We start from the raw sequence: 18,481 nt of genomic DNA on the forward strand, positions 1-18,481 counted from the left end.
TAGTGTTCATAAGGATCATCACAATTACTGGCCAAATTCTAGAAATTTAAATCCAAGGACTTATGTTTGTTCGAAAGCTGGTTTCAAGAAGTTGCATGGTCTTAATATCCAAAGGAATAATCGAAAATCAGACACCCGAACTGGTTGTCCAGCTATGATTAGGTTTACAGTGGATGAATCTGGATTTTGGAAGGTAAAAAAATTTATTGAAAATCACAATCATGATTTGCCTAGGCCAGAAGACCGGCATCTTCTTAGATCATGCAGGAATGTGTGTGATGAAAAAGCTTATGTTCTTAAATCAATGAGAGAAGCTAGGATAAGAACCATTGATGCATTTTCCTTCCTTGCTGATGAAGTTGGAGGTGTCGAAAATATTGGATTCACAAGGAGGGATGCGTACAACTTTATTCAAAAAATAAAAAGAGCAAAGATTGAATTTGGGGACACTAATACTTTGATTGAGTTATTTAAAGAACATCAACTTAATGATAACATGTTCGTTTGGGATGTCCAGAAGGATGAATTTGATAGATTATTATTTTTTGGTTGATGGGATTGGTAGGATATATTATGACTGCTTTGGTGATGTGGTAAATTTTTATACAAGTTATAGGTTTAATAAGTATAATTTTGTATGCACACCATTTGTCGGGGTTAACAATCATTGGCAAAACATTTTGCTTGGGATTGCCTTCTTATCCGAAGAGACAATTGAATCATTTACGTGGCTGTTTACAACTTTTGTGCGAATGATGAGTGATAAACATCCACAAATAATATATACAAATCAAGATCAGGCAATGGTTAGGGCCATAGAAGTTGCACTACCTCACAGTCGCCATAGACTTTGCCAATGGCATATCCGTAAAAAGGCTACATCAAAAGTATCGTGCTACAATACCAACAACAAAGTCAAAGACCTCTTCAATAAGTGTTTGAGCAAATGTGACTCTAAGGAGGAGTTTGAGAATACATGGGCTGAAATGATCATACAAGGGAACCTCCAAGCTCATGTTTGGTTGCAGGATCTTTATAGGTTAAGGAATAAGTGGTCAACAACCTTCAATAAGGATTGTTTTAGCACGGATATTCTATCCACACAACATTGCGAGTCTACTAATAATGTGTGCCACGGCATTTCTAAGCCCACAAGTTCTATAACTGATTGCTTTTTAGGTTTAGAGAAGGTGATGAGGAATTGGCGCCAGAATGAACATGATGAGGATTATAGATGCAGCCAGTCCGAAATAGAACCTGTAATAAAAAACTGCTCAATATTAAAGCAAGCTGCTCAATTTTATTCAAAGAAAATATATTCATTTTTTGAACAAGAATTTTTACAAGGTGTGGGTGTAATGACTGTAGAGCTTGAGTCTTGTGATTCTTCTAAATTTTTTGTCTATTACATAGAGAAAAATGATCATTCTAAACCATGGATTATTGATTTTGATGCACAAAATGGTAACATTCAATGCTCCTGTAGAAAGTTTGAAATGATGGATTTATTGTGTTATTACTGCATAATAGTTTTGAGGCAAATGACTATTGGGAAAATTCTCGAGAAGTACCTACTGTTGCGATGGTCAGCACGAGCTCGATAAGATATATATTCTGGTCAAAATTTGAAAGGAAATTCTCAGAATAGCTCTGAAGCTAGTAGCGGATTCATATTCAAAAATTATATCAGCAGGTTTGCATATGAAATGAGCACACAAGCACAACTAAAAGAGGAGGGTGAATAATTCCTATTGGCTTCGATGAAGGATACATCTGAAAAACTCGATTTGATTGTTTATGGGAAGAGAAAGAATAACAAGTTTACACAGGGTGGCAGTGTAAAACTGAAAGATCCTCTAAAGCGTAGTCCTAAAGGCATATACAATGCTAGGCTGAAAAGCCACTAGGAAAAGAAGCCAAAGAGTATGATTTTATTTTCTGACTAATTGATTTATTGCCTATTATGACATATTATTATTAAATTTTTTAACAGGAAAACCATTAGTGAAGAAAAACACACAAAAAAAAAAAATTTACTCCTTCAAATCAATGTAATTTCACAAGCATGCCCGAATGCTTAACAGAGGATTTCATAAATTCTGTACACTCCAATCAACCATCAGCTCAGCAATGTAATTTCAGAAGCATGCATGAATGCTTCACTGAGGACTTCATAAATTCTGTACAGTCCAGTTAGCCATCATCTAAGCAGTGCAATTTCACAAGGATGCCCGAATGGTTCACCAATGACTTCATATCCAGCATACCGTCTAGTCAGGCATCATACAACAGTTCACAAGCATACCCGAGTGCATGACCGATGAATTCATAGCCGGGGAACCATCTAGTCAGCCATCAGTAAAGCGAGCAAAGCATTCTAATTTCATAAGCATACCCAAATGCTTCACTGAAGAACACATAAAATGTGTACGTTTAAAAAAGCCATCAGCAATGTACCTGAAGTTGATGATGGATATCATTAAATTAGAAAATTAAATGTAATAAGAATATTTGTATTATTATCTTTAGAGATATTTATTTTAATAAGAATATTTGTTTTAGCTGTAAATTTTGATTTACGTATGGCCTATATGCAATGCGTCCTGAATACACATACAAAGCGTATGTAATGCGTATTTTCTATGTTGCTCAAAATTCTATGTTGCCTGCTTCTATTATTCATGAGACGAATATTTTCCATTATTATTAAAGAATTTTAACCCATTATGAATGTAAAATATTTGTAATGTTTCCTATGATGGTAAAATAAGTATTAAAAGGATTCAAAACAAAGGAATGTGTTAATATAAATATCATCTTATTAAATAAAAATATATAGAAAAATCAAGGCATCTTAGTTGCGTATAGACGGTATATGAAATGCATTCGGGATGCGTACAAAAGGAGTATGGGGTGCGTATTCTCTCAAGGCAAAGAAAAACCATAAGGAATCACAAGGAATCATGGATCAATGGAGAAAAGCTCAAAATTCAATGCTTCCTAATTCTATTTATTGTATTTATTATATTGTTAATTATTCCTTTACTAATGTTTGCCAGGCATTTGTTTCGGTTGGTTGAGGTAGGTTGACGTGGCCGCTTTGATATCTTCTAGTATTGATGGCATTCATTAGTGTTTTGACCAGATTTATTGCTCTCTATTATTGGTTTGACCATCTTCTCTATATAAGAAGTTTCCCTCTTCCATTGCCTTTTAATGTAATGCTGTGTGAGTTTTTTACAAAAATTTCAAATGTGTTTTTGTATTGCCGCTCTTCATGCAATTCCTGTGCTAAAGTTTTAGCAGAAAATCTTGCCTAAAACTTCAACACATGAATTGACATGAAGAGTCGGCATGCAAATATACATTTAACATTTTTCTAAAAAACCACACAGTAATTACAATTATGGGTTCTTTTATCAACGATGTACCTAAGGTTGAAAAGAAAGGACCCTCAGCAAATAGGTTTTTATTTCTTGATTTCTTTTTTAGCTTTTTCAAGAAGTTGTTGCATATTTAAAGCTTACTTACTATGTATTATGTGCGCATTTTATATGTGTTGTATGCTTATTTTTTGAATAAGCAATGTTCTCTTGAGAAAAATTTTGTAATGTTTCCTATGATGGTAAAATAAGTATTAAAGGATTCAAATCAAAGGAATGTGTTGATATAAATATCCTCTTATTAAATAAAAATTGATAGAAAAAATTAAGGCATCTTAGTTGAGTATATACGGCTTATGAAATGCGTCCGAGAAGCACATAAAAGGCGTATGGGGTGCGTATTTTCTCAAGGCAAAGAAAAACCACAAGGAATCTTGGATCAATGGATAAAAGATCAAAATTCAATGCTTCCTCATTCTATCGAGAAGTACCTACTGTTGCGATGGTCAGCACGAGCTCGATAAGATATATATTCTGTTCAAAATTTGAAAGGAAATTCACAGAATAGCTCTGAAGCTAGTAGTGGATTTATATTCAAAAATTATATCAGCAGGTTTGCATATGAAATGAGCACACGAGCATAACTAAAAGAGGAGGGTGAACAATTCCTATTGGCTTTGATGAAGGATACATCTGAAAAACTCGATTTGATTGTTTATGGGAAGAGAAAGAATAACAAGTTTACACAGGGTGGCAGTGTAAAACTGAAAGATCCTCTAAAGCGTAGGCCTAAAGGCATATCCAATGCTAGGCTGAAAAGCCACTAGGAAAAGAAGCCAAAGAGTATGATTTTATTTTCTGACTAATTGATTTATTGCCTATTATGACATATTATTATTAAATTTTTTAACAGGAAAACCATTAGTGAAGAAAAACACACAAAAAAAAAAAAAAATTTACTCCTTCAAATCAATGTAATTTCATAGACATGCCCGAATGCTTAACGGAGGATTTCATAAATTATGAACACTCCAATCAACCATCAGCTCAGCAATGTAATTTCACAAGCATGCCCGAATGCTTCACTGAGGACTTCATAAATTCTGTACAGTCCAGTTAGCCATCAGCTAAGCAGTGCAATTTCACAATCATGCCTGAATGGTTCACCAATGACTTCATATCCAGCGTACCATCTAGTCAGGCATCAGTACAGCAGTTCACAAGCATACCCGAGTGCATGACCGATGAATTCATAGCCGGGGAACCGTCCAGTCAGCCATCAGTAAAGCGAGCAAAGCATTCTAATATCATAAGCATACTCAAATGCTTTATTGAGGAACACATAAAATGTGTACGTTCAAAAAAGCCATCAGCAATGTACCTGAAGTTGATGATGGATATCATGAAATCAGAAAATTAAATGTAATAAGAATATTTGTATTATTATCTTTAGATATATTTATTTTAATAAGAATATTTGTTTTAGCTGTAAATTTTGATTTGCGTATGGCATGTATGCAATGCGTCCTGGATACACATACAAAGCGTATGTAATGCGTATTTTCTATGTTGCTCAAAATTCTATGTTGCCTGCTTCTATTATTCATGAGATGAAGATTTTCCATTATTATTAAAGAATTTTAACCCATTATGAATGTAAAATTTTTGTAATGTTTCCTATGATGGTAAAATAATTGAAGGAATACATTGAAACAATTAAATTATAATTAAATAATTGTTTTAAGAAAAAATCAAGGAACCATGATTTACGTATAGATGGCGCATTAAATGAGTATATGGAGCGTATCGCGTGCGTACTTTGCAAAGTCAAAGAAAAACCTTTTTTAATCACAAGGAATCAAGGATCAATGGTGAGAAATGCAATATTCAACGCTTCCTCATTCTTTTCTTCACGAGATGAAGCATTCCAAATACCTTTGATTCTCCATATATCTCTATTAAATGCTAAACCAATGAAACATAACCCTCACTCTCTAGAACTATCACTTGTGTAGCACAAGGGTGTGCACATACACTATGTATCCTTGAGAAAATTTTTATAATCATTTTATAATGATCCTAAAATGAGTATTTAGAGGATTCATATTGAAGGAATGCATTGAAACAATTAAATTCTAATTAAATAATTTTTTAAAGAAAAATCAAGGACCTTGATTTGTGTATGGATGGCGTATTAAATGCGTATGGAATGCGTATATAGAGCGTATCGAGTGCATACTTTGCAAAGCCAAAGAAAAACCTTTTTTAATCACAAGGAATCAAAAATCAATTGTGAGAAACCCAATATTCAATGCTTCCTCATTCTTTTCTTCGCGAGACAAAGCATTCCAAACACCTTTGATTATTCATATATCTCTATTAAATGTTAAACCAATGAAACATAACCCCCACTCTCTAGAACTATCACTTGTGTAGCACAAGGGTGTGCACATATACTATGTATCCTTGAGAAAATTTTTATAATTATTTTATAAAGATCCTAAAATGAGTATTTAGATGATTCATATTGATAGAATGCATTGAAACAATTAAATTCTAATTAAATAATTTTTTTAAGAAAAAATCAAGGACCTTGATTTACCTATGGATAACATATTAAATGCATATGGAATGCGTATATGGAGCGTATCGAGTGCGTACTTTGCAAAGCTAAAGAAAAACCTTTTTTAATCACAAGGAATCAAGGATCAATGGTGAGAAACCGAATATTCAACGCTTCCTCATTCTTTTCTTAACGAGACGAAGCATTCCAAACACCTTTGATTCTCCATATATCTCTATTGAATGCTAAACCAATGAAACATAACCTCCACTCTCTAGAACTATCACTTGTGTAGCACAAGGGTCTGTACATATACTAAATATCCTTGAGAAAATTTTTATAATCATTTTATAATGACCCTAAAATGAGTATTTAGAGGATTCATATTGAAGGAATGCATTGAAACAATTAAATTCTAATTAAATATTTTTTTAAAGAAAAAATTAAGGACCTTGATTTGCATATGGATGGCATATTAAATACGTATGGAATGCGTATATGGAGCGCATCGAGTGCGTACTTTGCAAAGCCAAAGAAAAACCTTTTGATTTATTATTTTTTAAAAATACACCTATCATATGCATAAAACACGCATCAATTACGCATAATATACGCATATCATACGTAGGCGATACGTATATCATACGCATCAATCCTAATATATTGTGTATATTATGTCGTATAAAATATGTCCGAGTTGCTTATTATAAGCATATCATGCACGTATTTACTAAATCCAAATAAAAATATTTTATGCACAGATATTTTACATATATCAGTTATTTACACAAAAATACTATATGAAAAGTTAATTTCAATGCTGCACAGAACAATGCGTATGAGAATTATGTCCTATATTTTGGCATTTTTCCTACCAATCTTTACTCTCTCTCCACTTGGTGCTGTTTTGTCGAATAATATTTTCCATGTATTTGCAAACAAATATTTCGCAATCTGCATTGTTTGACTGAGTTGGCGCCTTCTTGATTGCCTTGAAATTCCATTTGTTGATATCATCATCAAAAGATTTTTTACAATTCCAATATAAGCTTTTAATCTAAACAATATATGGAATAGAATTTAGTTTACTGAACAATAATTTTGAAATTTTTTAACAAATGATATTAAACTTACTATCTTTGTAGAAATACTTCTATGCATAGGGTTGGGAACAGAATCGTAAAATTCCCACTTTTTCTGATTTCGGAATCCAACCAGAAGGGTCCAATGCGAACCGTCAATAATTAAATGAAGTATAATGTTGCTTGAATGAACAGAATTGTAGTTTATGTGTTCGATGAACAATTTTAAACTTGGATCCTTCAACTTGTAATGCTGCAAGAATTAAATATAAGAATAAAATATTTGAAAAATAATATTATATATAAAATAAACAAGTATACTAACCCAGTACATTGGTGAGATGTATAGAAATTTATGATACTTGTCTGGGAAAATTATAGCCTTCTCATTTAATAAAATGACAAAGGAATCTACATGATCATTGTCAAGGTAACTATCAGATAATATTTCGTCCATCCCACGTCTAGAAATTATAATGTTCCCAGCTTGAAATATTGGATTGCTACTGAAATCATTAAGCATAAAATATGCATTAGGTACGCATATAAAACACAGTTCTTACGCAAGAAATATGCACAAGTTACTCAATAAATACTCACATGTTACGCAAGCAATACGCATAATTTACGCAATAAATACACACAAGTTACGCATATAAAATACATGTCAAGATAATTCTTTATATTCTCCCTAATAAAAAGTTGCTTCTCAGGACTCAACATCTCCAAGCCAATGTAGTTAACTGTAGGACTTGCAGGTGTAGGATTTACTATAACATTATCAACGTTGATTACTTCTTTTGGGGATGGAACTTTTTGGGATGGTTATTTTTGGAAAGGAACAATTTGGGATGGTTCTTCTTGAGGAGGTTCTTTTGGAGATGAAATAATTTGGGATGGTTCTTTTTGGGAAGGTTCTTTTGGGAAAGGAACTTGTTGGGACGGTTCTTTTTGGGGAGGTTCTTTGGGGGATGGAACTTGTTGGGATGGTTCTTTTTGGGGAGGTTCTTTGGGGGATGAAACTTTTTGGGATGGCTCTTTTTGGGCAGGTTCTATTTGGGAGGGCAAGTCTAATTTCTGCTTCTTGTATACCCTTTCAATTTTTAATAAACTAACATCCTCTTCTAAGTCAGCAGCCTTTGTCATCTCTGGGTCATTGATTTTCTGTGGGATATTGGACTTCTCCGGGACATTGGAATTCTCTGGGGCTTGGGTCTTTGTGTGTTCATAAGATCTCCCAATATTCTTCATTGGATGGTGAATAAATGATGATGAGGAGGGAGCAGGTTGCTGATCAAGATAAGATTTCCTTGAACAATGTAATTTTGGAGCTTGTTATCAATAAAATCAACTCTTTTCACAACTTGCTCAAAATTCCTGCTCAGCATAGCTTCAAATTCTTGAAAGAGGTTTTTGCAGGTATCATGGACAATTTTCATTATTTTCTCTTCAAGAACATCGAATGATTGAGGTGAATGTGGAAAGTTTGGATGCTTAGGTGATTGGGGTTGGGATTACAGGTTAGATTTGGGTTAGGGTTGCTGGGGAGATTGTGGGGGAATATGATGTTTACGTGTATTGGTTTGAATGGGAGAATGGGGGCTTGATGGATATTTCTTGATACCATGAAGATTAGCTTCTTCAAGGGTAACTCCTTGGAGGTCAACAAAAATATGTGAATAATTAATTTGTAATAAAATTTGTCATCAAATAATTCATTATTGCGTATTTATACGCACTATATACTCAATAAAATATGCAATATATATGCAATATATACGCAATACGTATGCAAGACATACACAAGACATGTGCAATAAATAAGCAATATATAAATATTTTCACAATATATACCTGTCTTCTCTTTAAATTAACAAATAATTTAGCTTTCTTCTCAGTATTATATACTATGTCATCAGCCCATCGAAGGAAACGGGGCCTTCTCTCAGGGTACTTCAGGTAATGAATGGAAGTGTGCTCCAGGAACCAAACCTGTATAAAGTAAAAGTAAATTTTAGCAAATCAAGCAGTCAAATAAAATGTTAAATTAGAATTGTTTTAGCACTCACAATTAGCAGAGACACAAAACTATTGACGTAACATGCTGGCTTGTTCATTGAGATATTCAAAGATACATTATTAAATTCTTCAACAAGACATTTCCAAATCGACCATGCCTAGTTAATTGATGAAAAATCATCAACATTATTTGATATTGTTTTTAACAACCTAAAGATTTTGAAGTTGCTTTGTTGGAAAAATAAATTTAAACATAGATACATAAAAAATGTTTTCAACATAATCTCTGGGGCGCTTTCTCTAGTCAACTCAAGCATTTCAGGCTTTATATCCTTTGAAGTGATGGTTGTAGTGGGCAAGGAAAGCCAGGTAATCTCCTCACCTTTGTTTGGAAGATAAGTATGGAGGGCCACTTCATCAGCTGTGAAAGGTATAACATGACCATCTATAACAAAACTTTTATTTGGAATATTTCACATTGTCATGAGCTGGTAAATTAGTGGGGCGTTTTGGTCGAATCCAGGAAATTGAAGAAATTTGTAGATATTTAGGTTTTTCAAATTTTCTTCAATTTCAAGAGGAATTATCTTGGAAAAAGAATCACAGATTGTTCTAAATGTGAAAACATAGCAGCGATAAGATATATGACGGACGTAAATCTGCGTAAATTAAGAAAATAAAATTAATTTAGAGAAGCAGGGGATACGCATTAAATACACATATAAAACGCAATAGATACGCTGCGTATACGCATTAAATACGCAACGTATACGCATATTATACGCATTATATATGCATATGGTACACAAAGAATACAAAAAATGTCAACAAAAATCAATAATTATTTACACTAATCGTTTTTCTTTATTGGATTTTTTTAAGATTTACTATCCAAAGGATTTATTTTAAATTGTTAGGGTTTGAGTCTTCAACATATACACAGAAAATAAGTATACGCAGAATATACACATAATATACAAAGAATATACGCAGAAAGAACGTAAATGGTGAGATAAATATAATCTTTTACTGTTCTCGGAATGATTTTATTTATTTTTTGTTTCTTCAGCAAATACGTAGTGAATACCAAAGAAATACGGAATACATTTTATTTCAATGTAAGCATTAACATACATTTTTCTTTGCTGGTGAATCCTTTTCCTCCTTCATTTGAGCAGAAGAGATTGCTGAATTTTTTTGCAGGAACCTCGGAGAACTGGAGCGAATGGCGGAATAGTGATAATGTGAAAATTTTTCGCCTTTTTCATCTTTTTATTTTTAATGTTGGACGGGCGGGCGGGTGTCTCTTCGCTGTAATCAGTCCGAAAAGACTAACGGGTCAGGTAAGAATTCAAATAAACCTCTTAACTTTCTACGTAATCGCATCACGCATGACAATTTTATTGGCATCCACTCCGCACCAAATAATTACCTTTGCTTCGTTTTTAGGTCCTCCAGATTCTGTTGTCGTCGGTGCTTTAGACTCATTTCACTGTTCTAAGTGGCGTTGAGAGAGAGAGAGATCGTTTGGCGACGGCAGATGCTAGAAGGACCGGGGGAGAGGTGGAAGTGAAGGTCGATCGATGGTGTGGAGGTGGTGGGAGAGATTATTAAGCGGTGTTGGTGGATCGATTGCAGAGGGATTCGCCGGCGGTGGAAGGGGCGGCTGGATCCGGGGGATCGGTGGAGGCGGTGGCGGCGATCGGTGGGATGTCAGCGCGGCGATAGGTGTGACGGCCATGCTCGGACTTGCCGTAGTAGCCACCGTCGTCTTGTCATCCCGTAGGTAAGTTGAGAATCAGAGAACCCTTCGTCATCTGTATGTTATCTCCCTTCTCGTTTTTGTTCCCAGCCTTCTGAGTCCACGCTCGTGGAGAGGGAAAGCAGCAGAGGGATGAAATATAAAGCTATTAGATGAAGGCTCTTCGACCATAGTTCGTCGAATTCTCGATCTTCTTCTTCTCCTTGCCCTTCATCTTCATCTTCTAACTCTTCATCCTCGATGTCGTCCCACTGGTCGGCCCATTCGCGGTCGCTTCTCATTCTCAACTCCTCTCAAGTTAGCAATCGGTGAGTTTATGTTCCTGCTTCAGTTCTCCTATGTTCTCATTCTCCTACTTTTGTCTCGAACCAAATCTTGTAAAAATTTTGATTTTTCACAGTTTCACTATCTTTGTTCAGTTTTATCTGTTCACTTCAGAAGATAGGCATAGGAATAGTTTGGTTTGCTTTCATGGCAAATTATGAGGGAAATGTTAATTCAGGAAGAGAAGTATTTAATCACGCTGATCGGTGGCATTTAGGCATGGCGTTAGGAATGAAAACCATGATAGATCTCGGCCTGGCTGCCACTATTGTCTTTTCATCCCGTGGATGATAAGAAAATCAAGTAATATTTCCTTTTCTAGCTATTATTCCTTATGTACCTTTGTTCCCGTCGTTCTTATTCCGCATGCTAAAGCATGGGTGAGGGAAACCTAAAAAGGAGTAGCAGAAAGGCTATTATATTAAGGCTCTTTTACGATTTCATCCTACATCAAAATCTCACTTTTCTTCTCCTTCTATTCATCTTTGCTGTCTTCCTCCCGGTGGATTCAAGCCAACCAACTACCAACTTCTAATACTTGAAATAATTGCAATTGAATTTTCTAAATGTTTGCAATTAAATTTGCTCAATTTCAATGTACGCCCCTAGTTTGTGGAATTCATCCTACATAAAATTCTCACCCATCAGGTTCTTTTCATCTACACTGTCTTCCTCCTTGTTGTTCCATTCATGATGGAGTTCAAGCACACTAACTGTTATTTTCTAATGTTTCTAACAATTGTAAGTGAATTCACACAATATTTGCAATTAAATTTGCTCAATCAAATTCTCGCCCTTCTCCTGTTTTTGATCTTCACTCTCTTCCTCCATGGTGGAGTTAAAGCACTAACTGCTAACTTCTAATACTTTGCAATTAAATTTGCTAAATGTTTGCAATTAAATTCGCTCGATGTTTATCCTTTACCATAGTTTCACTACCTTTGTTCAGTATAGGTGTTTTGCTTCAGAGAATAGTTGATAGAGTAGTTTGGTTTGCTTTCATGGGAAGGCAGCTGAGAGTCAAAATGTTAATTATGGAATGATTTAATCACAGTGAACCTAGAAGATCTCTATTTCTCTCTGAGTTGAACGTGCTTTAGTTTGCTTTTTTCTTCATGATATTTCTTCATAATATCAACTTTATGATTACCAGAGGCAGCCTCAAATCACCTTGGTCTAGAAGGAAAAGAAAACATGTGCTTACCCCACAACAATGGAAAAGGTTCTTTACCTCAGAAGGGAAGCTTTTTGATGGAGGGGCTAAACTTCTAAAGAAAGTTAGAAGTGGGGTAAGTGCATATTACATTGAAATTATGTTAATGCATATGTGTTATTCTAGTTTAAATAAATGTCCTAAGTTTTTGTTTTTGTTTATTGTTTAGGGAGTGGACCCGAGTATCAGGTCTGAAGTTTGGCCTTTTCTTCTTGGAGTGTAAGATTTTAACCTTGAAAGCTTTGAAAAATTTTTCCATCTGTTTTATATACAATACTTAAGTAAAGTGCGTGTTGGTTCTAAAATTTTCTATTGCATATAGTTTGCCTATGTTTCCACCCTCCTATCCCCACTCTTACTACCACCCCATCAAAATTAGTAGATTAACTGTTCACTTTTTATGTTAATCATAATATTGGTCCTATTACGTATGCAATGCTCTGGAAAATTGTGGTTCTTTGGCTCTTGTATTTCAAGAGGGTCACGGAGCTTCAGTGTTCATCAACTAAAGAAAGGACTGCATGCACCCATCATCTCAAAAGAGTTGTGTATCTTGTTTTTGAAACCAAGGCCCCAAATTATTTTTCCATTATTTTTATAATTTCTTATTTATTGATATTTAATGGATGAATCAACTAACTAGAAATGATTTTCTTGCACTTATATATATAATATATGCTGGACTTGAATTTATTTAAAGTCTATTTAAAATCAATCATTTTATATTTGAGCTAAAATCAAGATGTTCAATTCAAATCTGAGCTGCTCACTTGAACCAACTTGATCTAAACTTCATAATTATTGATTATGCATTGTTTTCCCTTAAAAAATATTATGTTTAGGATTTCTGTTATAGTTATCTTGTATGCTATCCCTAAAATTTTGAAGTAAATATTACAAATTATTCTATTAAGGATAAAAGGAGAAGAGACAAATTTGCAAAAGAAATAAGGAGGGTAGTTGTTCTATGTTTGAGCATTATACACACACACACACACACACACACACACACACACAGATATATATATATATATATATATATATATTCCCGAACAACATGAAGTCAAGCCTTCTTTTCACACTTAAGTTTTATGAGTATTCAAATGATGACAAAATTGTCTATATTGCCACACTCATTTATTGACAACATGTTATCATGTATAATTTGTTAATCCTGACATCATTATGATCATCTTTAGCCATATATGGGGTTAGTTTGTAACATTCATTCCCATTAAGTGTTCAAGAAGTGTTAAAAACAATATGGGCATATGTTTCTAGACAAAATCCCATAATTACTTGATATCAATTTAATTTTTGTATTATAGATGTATTTTCATTATTTAAAAAGATGTTATATGAGTAGAGAAAGAGTGTATTGATTCATATTTTAAGAATAAATGTGATGTACAAGAGTGTGCGAATTATAGACGAATTAAGTTAATGTGCCGTACATTAAAATTATGGAAGAGTAATTGAGCATAGGTTATGACGTGATACTAATGTTTCTCAAAATTGGTTTGGATTCATGCCAGGTAGGTCTACTATGGAAGCTATACATTTGTTGAGAGGTTTGATGGAGAAGTATAGAGAGAGTAAGGAGGATTTATATATGATATTTATTAATTTGGAGAAAGCATATTATAAAGTTCCAAGAGAAGTGCGTTTGAGAGTTTTATGAAGACAAGAGTTAATAATGCTTATATTCGAGTCATTAAGGACATGTATGCAGGAGGTGTTACTAGTGTTCAAACATAAGGTGGTTTGACCCAGTATTTTCCTATTTCAGTTATATTACATTAAGGATCAGTGTTTTTTTCTTTAGTCATGGATGTTCTTACTAGATATTTGCAAGAGGATGTATCTTGGTGTATATTTTTTGATGATGATATTCTTCTTGTTGATAAGACTAGAGCGGGAGTTGAAAAACTTGGCTTATGGATGCCAACCTTAGATTCTAATGGTTTTCTTTTGAGTAGATTTAAAACTGAATGCATGAGTTTCATTTTAGTAGTTATAGATCTTGTTGTGGGATTGTCACATTGGGTGATCAAGTTATAAAAAAGAGTGCATGTTTTAGATATCTTGGATCTATTGTTAAAATCAATGGTGAAATATATGGGGATATTATTAATAGAATTCAAGTTGGATGTTTAAAGTGTAGGAATGTATTGGGCCTGTTTGTGTGGTAGAGAAGTACCCCTCAAACTTGATGGGAAATTTTATAAGTTAGTTGTGAGAACTGCAATACTTTATGGCGCAGAATGTTGGCCATCAACAGAGAAGCATAAAATTAAGTTAAGTGTTGCAAAGATGAGGATGCTCAGATGGATGAGTGTCTTTACACTTAGACACAATATGCAAAAGGAGTATATATGTGGAAAGGTTGTAGGGAAACCACTCCCTTAACCTAACTAGTTTCGCAATGACCTGGCCGACTCCATGTCGGCCATGCTGATTGCAACATCTTATTCCAATTGGTTTCCAAACCCTTGATTGAGTTTGCCTGTCGGACATACAACTTACTCTTTATGGATTCATTTTTTCTTAGGAGTCGAACTGCATTACAACCACAAATCTATGCACCAAGTCATATTCACATTATGGAAAGTCTAATTGAACTCCATACCAGCTAACAATCAATCCAACCAATCTCGGTTGGATTCATTCCAGTTGGGTCGCATTTGAATTCAACCCATAGTTTTCAAAACTACCCAAGTTTGCTTTTATTTTCTTCCATAGAGACAAGAGTATTAGAAGAGAGCCCCCACTAGCATGGACTTTGTCTCGATCACCTGACCATCTCACCAAAACCTAAGTATATGTGTAATTTTTTAACCTTTTGAATACCTGAAATATTATTTGGATGTCTGCTGACACGCCTCATATCAACATCTCAATGTCTTCTAGTCTTAGGTATGGTATTCTTGATGGGTCAAGCATGAATTATTAGATTATGAGGTAATTGAGTAGGACGTCTAATCTGGTTAGATCTTGTCGGTTGTACCCACCTTCGGTAGTGAATTAGAAGTAGCCAAACGCAACCCCCCTCTCCAACATCACATGCTGTTAGCTGCAACATTGCAGCCTCGGTCGTGTTTCCTCAGTAAGTTAAGATCACATTCCTTGTCTTGATTCACAAAATCCATTAACAAGAGCTACCTTTATAAATTATCATGTATTACTTTGAATGGATATGCCAACCTCTCCATCGATTAGTTGCAGTATAAACTTTCTCTCCTATAAGATGTTATGACCATACATGTCAATGACGCAAAATGGTGCATGCCATGGCTCATGGCGTGGCGTGACGCATATACGACGCCATTTGTTTGGCGCAGTGCAGCGCATTAAAATAGCACACACTATTCATGCCTTGCATGCACAATGGTGCATGGCGCAAGCCGCAAATTGCGCGCGCTATTTTGTTAACATATTATAAGTTTCAAATTATAAATTATAATTAAATTTTTTACGGTTTATATATTAATATCACCATTAATTATTAATTAATTAAATATAAAAAAGATTTAACTTTTTTTGTAGGATTTAAAGCTATCTTTTGTTTATTTGGTGGGATTTAGGTTAAATTAAGCTTAAATCTTGCTCAAATCTATTGATGTAAGTTTTTATAGGGTTTAAATTATCATTTTCGTTGTTTGATAAGATATTTATGCTTAAATTTTGCTCGAATCAACTTTTTATTTGATATTTAATGATATTTAATATATATATATATATATATATATAATTATTTTACATTGTTCATCATGTTTAAAATGGTGCACGCCATGCCGTGCGCTGTGTCATGGCTCAACGGGGAATTTTGCGCAGGGTGCACCATTCGCTATTGACAAGTATGATTATAACCATTATAGTTGTGAGCACTAAGCCTTACCTTTCAACCAAGACTAGCATAGATCCACCTTAATATATGATACCTACGAACTCACTAATATGCCTTCAATGGCCTGATCAACTTCATGTTCGTTCAGACAATTGCTCTTATATTATGATTACGTCCATGGGCCTGACTTAGCGGGTACATCTAATATCTTTCTTACCAACTCTACTTAGACTAGCCTCTTCTCAAATTTCTCCTAAATGTTTGTTCACACAAGGGAGTCAATCTTGGTTGGATCCACGCCATCGCTAATCTTCCCAAATCTATTTTGGCTGAATTTATTTATGTCCAATTCGACCCATCTACTCTCAAATCCAGTCCCGGAGACCTTCAACTTACCCAAGTCCGATTTAGGAAAGTCTCAAGAAGCTCCCAATACCTAATGGCTCCCAAAAGATGATCATTTTTTTCTTGCCCCTAACAAAATTCATTATGCTTGCAGAATTTAATAGGATAACCTCGATCCTTTGAACTGAACATTAGAATATTTCATAAGTGTGTTGAAAAATCAGTGGGCTTTTCATTTTTAGTGTCTATAGGTATAAAGAGTTTGAAATGAGGAGAAAATTGTAACACTTATTTTTTTGTTTTACCCTCAATTAAAAGTGTACATCTTGCAAATAGTTGCAAAGATTAGAGCCGTAGAGTAAGCCGTTGTCTTCTAGGCTATGACTTTCAAACCTAACAACTCAATTTGCTACATCATCTAGTCACCAACTAACCTCGAGAAAAGGACCACTTGGAAGTCCGACTTCTATCTTTTTATTTTTCTAGATGCTACTCATTGCTTTCCGACTAATTAAAACTAGCTCTACCAGATTGCCCAAATTCTACCCTGATATCTCAATCATTATTCTACCAAGATGTATCTTGACTTGTAGAGCCGATGCATGTCTCTATTCAGCCTAAACTACGCTCTCAATAAGTTCCTTAACTTAGCTACACCGGCGAACTCTTCCAGCTTTCTACTCCAATAGTCTACCTAAACACTCTAGTAACTCCTACTAACTTGCTGGTCGTATTTATTTTGAATCTATGTGGATCGCTAAAAATCCAATGAAGCATCTAATCAAGAGTAACAGTCACGCTTTTTTTTACCCTCTCTATATTTAGCAACTTTTGAGCTAACGCATTTCCATCTGAATTGACTTGTCACATCCACCATGGTTCCCTTGCCGCCAAGACTCTTTTAAGGGCATGCAATCAAATTGTCAACCATTATTCTTTACATAGTTTATAATCTCTTCTCAGCATGCCATGTGCTCCACATATTACACTAGCATCCCAATAAAGGAAGACGTTTATGATGCTTATGTCACTTTGTGGGCATGTGCATTTTTTTTTTTCAAAGCCATGGAAAATTTCAAAGCCATGGAAAAGATGGAGTAAGATATTTTGTATTGATCTTTAAGGGGCAAAAAGATTTATGCTGACTAGAGTTGAAGATTTCATGTTGCACTTAACATAAATGAATGGTGATCCCAAGTAGTTGGTATAAAGATAATCATGGTTATGATGTTTCTCTAAGAACTTTTCTTGCATATCAGATAATTGTAATTCATAAACCATACCCCTTGTATTTTCAAGAAAAAACCTTGATTTAAATTTTGTATGTAATGTTATTTTATCATTAATTTTTTTTTTAATTATTTTCTTTAGTTATGAGCTGAACAGTTCAGAAGATGAAAGAAATGCTGTGAGAAAGCAAAAACGGTTAGTGAACGTGCTTTACCTTTTCCTTATGCATCCAAATTTTATTTTGTATAATATTGTATTGTTGCAGAAGTTTTAAAATATCAGCTCTTCTTCCTTGTTTGAATAGAATTGCAAGAAAAAAAAAAATGGGGCTTCTTAGCTAGGTTTATTAATTATTAGTAACCTTAATGACGTCGGGTATACAATGAAATTCTGAAAATAGTAGAATATAAGAATACAATATAGTAAACTGTAATCAAATAATGAATTCTCAAGCTATTGATGTTGACTTCTCAAGACATTAGATTGTCGAATCCTCAAGGAAAAAATATTAGGAGGCTAAGCGTGGGCTATAGAACGTTTTTTGAATCTTCAGAATCTAAACTAATTCTAAAAGTACATTCATCAGGGCCTATTTATATAAAGACCAAAGCCTAATTAATGATAAATATTTGTTATCTTTATTACATTCAAACTATTCTTTAAAATTTTGCAAATTTATGAGAACTCGGCCAAAACTAATAATGAGCTAAGAA

General features: G+C 34.2%; 1 protein-coding gene across 2 annotated transcripts in view; it reads left to right on the forward strand.

Annotated features, from left to right (window-relative positions):
* The first annotated feature begins 10,489 nt into the window (after nt 1-10,489).
* Nucleotides 10,490-18,481, forward strand: part of LOC110106630 — a 43,726-nt gene continuing 35,734 nt past the window's right edge. Inside the window, exons 1-5 of one of the 2 annotated variants that reach the window (XM_028693161.1) lie at nt 10,692-10,833; nt 10,900-11,117; nt 12,287-12,422; nt 12,516-12,565; nt 17,910-17,963. In XM_028693161.1, coding sequence (XP_028548994.1) covers nt 11,050-11,117; nt 12,287-12,422; nt 12,516-12,565; nt 17,910-17,963 — 308 coding nt within the window. In that variant the 5' untranslated portion in view covers nt 10,692-10,833; nt 10,900-11,049. Of the gene's footprint in view, nt 10,834-10,899; nt 11,118-12,286; nt 12,423-12,515; nt 12,566-17,909; nt 17,964-18,481 lie in introns of both variants that reach the window. The other variant, XM_028693160.1, reaches the window with a different exon arrangement.

The sequence above is a fragment of the Dendrobium catenatum genome, unplaced genomic scaffold (assembly GCF_001605985.2).
Source record: "Dendrobium catenatum unplaced genomic scaffold, ASM160598v2 fragScaff_scaffold_231, whole genome shotgun sequence".
In the NCBI taxonomy this organism is placed as follows: Eukaryota; Viridiplantae; Streptophyta; class Magnoliopsida; order Asparagales; family Orchidaceae; genus Dendrobium; species Dendrobium catenatum.